The 5365-nt window shown below is 50.5% G+C and overlaps 1 protein-coding gene across 1 annotated transcript; it reads right to left on the bottom strand.

The window, feature by feature from the left end:
* Positions 1–439: 439 nt before the first annotated feature.
* On the bottom strand, positions 440–2530 carry CCDC185 (coiled-coil domain containing 185). The gene has a single exon (XM_023203536.1). It carries the CDS (start codon positions 2431–2433, stop codon positions 562–564), a length of 1872 nt encoding a protein of 623 aa, XP_023059304.1. The 5' UTR covers positions 2434–2530; the 3' UTR covers positions 440–561.
* Positions 2531–5365: the final 2835 nt, after the last annotated feature.

The following is a 5365-nucleotide window of genomic DNA, read 5'->3' as shown; positions in this document are numbered from 1 at the left end:
GTGAGGGACATTAAACATTAAGTTTCTTTACTGCATATCTTTAAAATTTTAAAGTGCATTATGAACTCCCAAGAGAGGATATCGTATGCAGGGTTCCCAAATCTACTCGTTCACAGGAATCCTCCCACTTCACCCTTTTTAAAATTTCTTTTTGTCTTGGAGATTTCTTATGATGGATACTTTATACTTCACCCTTTCATAAGTTCTGGGACAGGAAAAGACTTAAGACATGTCACAGAACTGTATCCCTAACTATAGATTTTTTTCTGGTGTCTCTAAAATGTGCCTGTTGTGTGTTTCTCAGATTACTTGAGAGCTAAATGAATATTTTGTATTCAAATCGAAATTCACAAAGCCAAGTCATTTTCATAGAAATTCCCAAAATTCTCTCCCCGACCCTCTAAACTATCCAAGTGAATCAATAAACCAGTTCATGAGAGGAAATTGCAGCTATTTTATATGCTTTTTAAAAATCAATGTTCAATTATAATCAGATTACAAAAGGAATCACATTGCCACATCTCCTTCTGGCTGGCGCTGTAAGTCAGGCGCCCTTGGTTCTCAGTAATCCCTGTTCTGCTGACAGGCAGGGAGCTGGGCCTCTAGTACTATCTGATCAAGGGAGCTGTTGGGAGGCGCTCTCTCCTCTCTCCTGGAGGCCTGAGGGAGCTTCTGGAACTCCTGGAAGTTTGGGTCTTTCCCTTGGGTAATGTGCCGCGCCCTCTGCTCCTTTTTCTTAATGGCCTCCTTGATGCCCTCAATGTGGAACTTTTCCTCCTTCTCGGCTTTCAGTTTCAGGATGTGGTGGTTTTTCTCCCTCAGGTGGTTGAGCTCCCGGAGGTGCTGCACCTTGTCCCTAGTGGTCTTGTGCACGTGATTCCTGGCCTGTCGGATCTTCTCATCTGCCAGCTCCACCATAATCATTTTGCGCATCTTCCTCTGCTCCTCTGACTCCCCTGCACGCCACCTGGCCTGCTGCAACTGCTCTTCCTCCTTCTGGGCCTTCTCCCTCAGCTCGCGGTGCCGCTCCTTCATCAGGCCCTGGTGTATCTCTTGGGACCGCTGGAAACTTTGTTCCAGGGACAGCTGCCTAAGGAGCTCCTCAGCCTTGGCCTGGCAGTCCATGAGGACCTTCCGGGCCTGGTAATTGATGAGAGAGCTCAGGTTGGTGTCCTGGACCTTCTTCTGTCCCTCCACGGCATGCAGATGCCTCTTGCGACAGGCCTCCACCAGCCTCCTCTGTAGCTGCAGGGTGTGTTGCTCCCGGAGGTTCCGTAGCATCTTCTCCTGCTCCCGCAGGCGCCGCACCTGGCACTGCTTTCGGTGCTCTGCCTGGGCGCGCGCCTTCTCCAGCTTCTCCTGGCGCGGGCTTTCCTGGTCCTCTGTTTGCTCCTTCCACCGGCTTTCCCCCATGGGCACGTTCTTCCTCTGGCTGTCCCGCCGCCGGCAGCGCTGCTCAGGGCTTTGGAGGGTCTTGCGCTGCTCCTTCTCCTGCCACTGCTCCTGGCTCTGCTGCAGCAGCAGCCGGCGTTCCCGCTCCAGGGTCATCTGGACCTTCTGATCCGAGCGCTTCAACTCCTCCCAGGCCTCAGCCGCCTGCTGCTGCAGCTCCCGCATCCTCTGGGCCTTCTTGAGACGGGTCAACACGAGGGCCACAATCTGCTGGTCCTGGGAGGACACCACTGCCTCTTCCAGCTTGCTCTTCAGGACCTGGGTGTGGGGGCTCCGCATCTCTTTGCTGGAGGCCGAGGGCTGAGAGTTCCGGCTGGCTAATGATTCAACCTGGTCGCTGCTGTCTCTCTTTTGGGCGCACACGCAGGCTGAGTGCCTCCTGAACTTTTGGGAGGGCACAGAAGACCGCTCCGAGGGAACTGAGGAAGGGGACCAGCGACCTAGATGTCTGCTGAGCGGCACTGCCCACTGGTCTCCACCCTGTGCCTTTTCTACCCTGAATGTGCCACTCAGGGGAGTGCCAGCTCCTCTGGAGTAAGGCGGGGGCGAGTCTCCCTGGGCCAGTGGGTAATGCGGGCATGGCTGCGGCCGCTGGGGTGGCAGCTGGGTCTGCGGCTGCCAAGCCGGGCGGGGCTTGGTTCCTGTCTCTCCCCAGGCATCTTCCAGGCGCCTGCTGCGGAGCCCGTGCTTCCTGGAGCGATCCAGGGGCCTGCGGGCCACATCGCTCAGGCTTCGGCTGCCCCGCGGTGAGTCTGAGCACGCGCGCCTGCGAGGCCGCGGCTTGAACGAACAGTGCGGGTGCAGCCAGCACGCCCCAGCTTCGCTCTCCGCACCCGTAGTCTCGGCCCGGGAGCACGCGGGTGAGTCGGCTCCGGACCTCTGCCCGCCCAGCCGCTGCGTGGACTCTCGCTCTCCGCCGGGCCGCGGGAGTTCCCAGAGGTCCCGGTAGGGCGGCTGGGAGAAGTGGCTGAAGCTTGCCATCCCTCCCTCAGGGCACGCGCAGAGTCTGCGCAAGGGGTCTGAGACCTCCAGAGGACGCTGCAGACACCCGCCCCGCCCCCCGGTCCCGAAGTCGGGGTCGCCTGTGACGCTCCCGCCACTTCACAATGCGCCTGGCAGCTGGGTCCCCGCAGTCTTCAGCCCTTGCCTGGCGCCGCCCACCCCAGCTTTGCTAGCACCCGGAGCACCTGGAATGGGAAGGACAGGAGGCTGGGGATGGGGGTGGTGGTGGTCGGGTGGGGGAGAAAGGGGTTGCAGGTTGGAGGAGGGAATATGTAGGAAATCAGGATGACATTTAAAGATGAGGGTGCATAGTGTCCCCCCACCAGTGTTTCAGGGAGAAATTTGAACTCACATTTGCACACGAACAGCAGGATTTTAAGAGAGCCCGGGTGAAGGCGTCACCCTCAGAATAAAAGGGGTGGGGAGAAGGGCTGAGGTAAAGTTTCAGGGAGATACCCTCAGCTGCAGAATCCCCGTCCTGCACGTGTGTACCTCCGCAACGTGGTCAAATAGAGCGGCTGTGGACGCACATTAATACGCGACACCATCCATTTGCCATTTTAAATTAGCAAGCCCAAAGTATGCTTTAATGTTAACTTTTAAAGATTTTTTAGAAAAGGAAGAAGACGACTCTATTTTCTAATATGGTAATTACTGCTTTTGTCAAAATATGAATGCTGCATGCCCATTTCTGAAATAGCATCAGTGAACACCATGTTGAAATCACATTTTTCCCCCTTTTCCTCGAATTTTGTGGGATTCTTGTTCCTTGTTGAGGCACCCTTGGCTAATGGGAAAAGCACTGGATCTGGTAGAGAAAAAGAATTTGAATCTCCTCTACCACTCTTCACTCATGGACTCTTGGGCAAATTCCTTAAGTTTCCACGACCTCCAGTTCCAGCAAGATGGAGTGGGAAGCCGGGCCTCATCATACCAGCGTTGCAGGACTGTTGTGAGGGTCAGATGAAATGACACATCCAGAGGTTGGCACCAGAATACATTCAATAAATATCATTTTGGTGCCATGCTAAGCGTCAGTTAAAAGTTTTAAGAATTGGGTTGGGTGGTGGTTCATGCCTGTAATCCTAGCATGTGGGGAAGGCAAGGCAGGAGGATCCCTTGAGCCCAGGACTTAGACCAGTCTGGGCAACATAGAGAGACTATGCCTCTATATAAACATTTTAAATATTAGCTAAACATGTGTGTGCATTTGTAGTCCCAGCTATTCTGGAGGCTGAGGTGGAAGGATTGCTTGAGTCCAGGAATATGAGGCTGCCGTGAGCCATGATTATGTCACTGCACCCCAGTCTGGGCAACAGAGTAAGACTTTGTCTCACAAACAAAGTGTTAAGACTTAAAGTAATATATGAATTTACAAATATTTCTGCAGATTTCTAGCTTAAGGAAATAATGCAATTAATGTAATCTTAAAATAGTTTAAGTAAAGGATAGAGTGCTAGAAAGGGGTGACTCTAAGCTCTGTCATGTTCACACCATACTGTGGATCCTGGCTAAGTCACTTCCTTTCTCTGGGGTTGCTATGGTCTGAAGGTTTGTATTTCCCCCAAATTCATAAGTTAAAATTCTAACCCTTAAGGTGATGGTTTTAGGAGGTGGGACCTTTGGGAGGTGATTAGGTCATACAGGTGGAGCCCTCATCAGTGGGATTAGTGCCCTTATAAAAGGAGTCCCAGAGAACTCCTTCATCCCTTCTGTCATGTGAGGACACAGTGGAAAGATGGCCATCTCTGAACCAGGGAGAGGATCCTCACCAGACACCAAATCTGATGTCTTCATCTTGGGCTTCTTAGCCTTCAAAATGGTGGGAAATAAATTTCATTCATTTATATGCCACCAGATCTGTGGTATTTTGTTAATAGCATCCGGAAGAGACTAAGGCAGGGTTGCAATGAGGAAACAGTTCTGGATAGCATTCTCCAAGTATGACCATTCCTTAAAGAAGAAAAATGAGTATTTACCCACACCAATCCTCTTCATTCGCGTCTCCTTGAAGCATCACAGCAACCGCAGCTAGGAAGGACCAATAGCCTTGATAATATTTTCCACTGGACAAATCTAAGACTTGGCCATATTAACTGATTTCCCCAGAGTCACTTGGTCAATGGCAGGAGTTTTGACTTCAGATTTACTTCTCTTTCCATGATAGCGTGCTGCCTGCCTCTCGGGGAATGCACTACAAATTGAGCCATGCTTTTAGGAAAATTATGATCTGATGTACAGCAGAAGGTCATGGACACCATGTCCTTGAAGCCATGTGGTAGCAACCTTAACTACAGTGGAAGGAGCCACTCTGCCTGGTTAGGATCTCACCAGCATGTCTATAGCTGGGGATAAGAAGTTTTCTACCCTATATTTTATTGGCACCATTTGTATCCTGTTAAATAAATTGTTTTATGTGAATATAGCCCTTACTAGATGGTAATTTCAAAAGTAAACCAAATTTGAATGGAATCATTTAACTTTTGAAGTTAGGAAATATTTTTACATGTATTGAGTTGTGCTGATAGCTGAGTGTCATATCTCTCTGTTGAAGCTTTGTAAAACATTTTGCAGGGACAGGTGTGGCTCTGGTCAATACCCAGGCTACTCCCACAGAGCAGTGTTATGTGGGTGAAAGTATACCCACCTGAAAACCAGGAGACCTGCCACCAGCCAGTTCTGCTACCAGCTGAGTCACCTGAGCAGTCATTTCACCTATGTCTTGGTTTCCTCATCCCTGTAAAGTCTCTTTCAGTTCCAAATGCAGCTGGAGAAAGGGTTCAATCTAGTAAATGCTTCAGCCTTTGTTCTGTAAAGCAAAAATGAGTTAATCCATGAAAAACGCTTACAGCAGTGTCTGTCTGCATGTGGTAGCTGCCTTATAAATATTAGCCATTAGAATAATCATTAT

Source organism: Piliocolobus tephrosceles, chromosome 1 (assembly GCF_002776525.5).
Source record: "Piliocolobus tephrosceles isolate RC106 chromosome 1, ASM277652v3, whole genome shotgun sequence".
NCBI lineage: Eukaryota > Metazoa > Chordata > Mammalia > Primates > Cercopithecidae > Piliocolobus > Piliocolobus tephrosceles.
The sequence above is the reverse complement of the archived record's forward strand: the minus strand, read 5'-3'. Positions and strand labels throughout refer to the sequence as shown.

Excerpts from the sequence above, each read along its gene's own strand:
- CCDC185 (XM_023203536.1), bottom strand. The coding sequence starts at position 2,433 with ATGGCAAGCTTCAGCCACTTCTCCCAGCCGCCCTACCGGGACCTCTGG.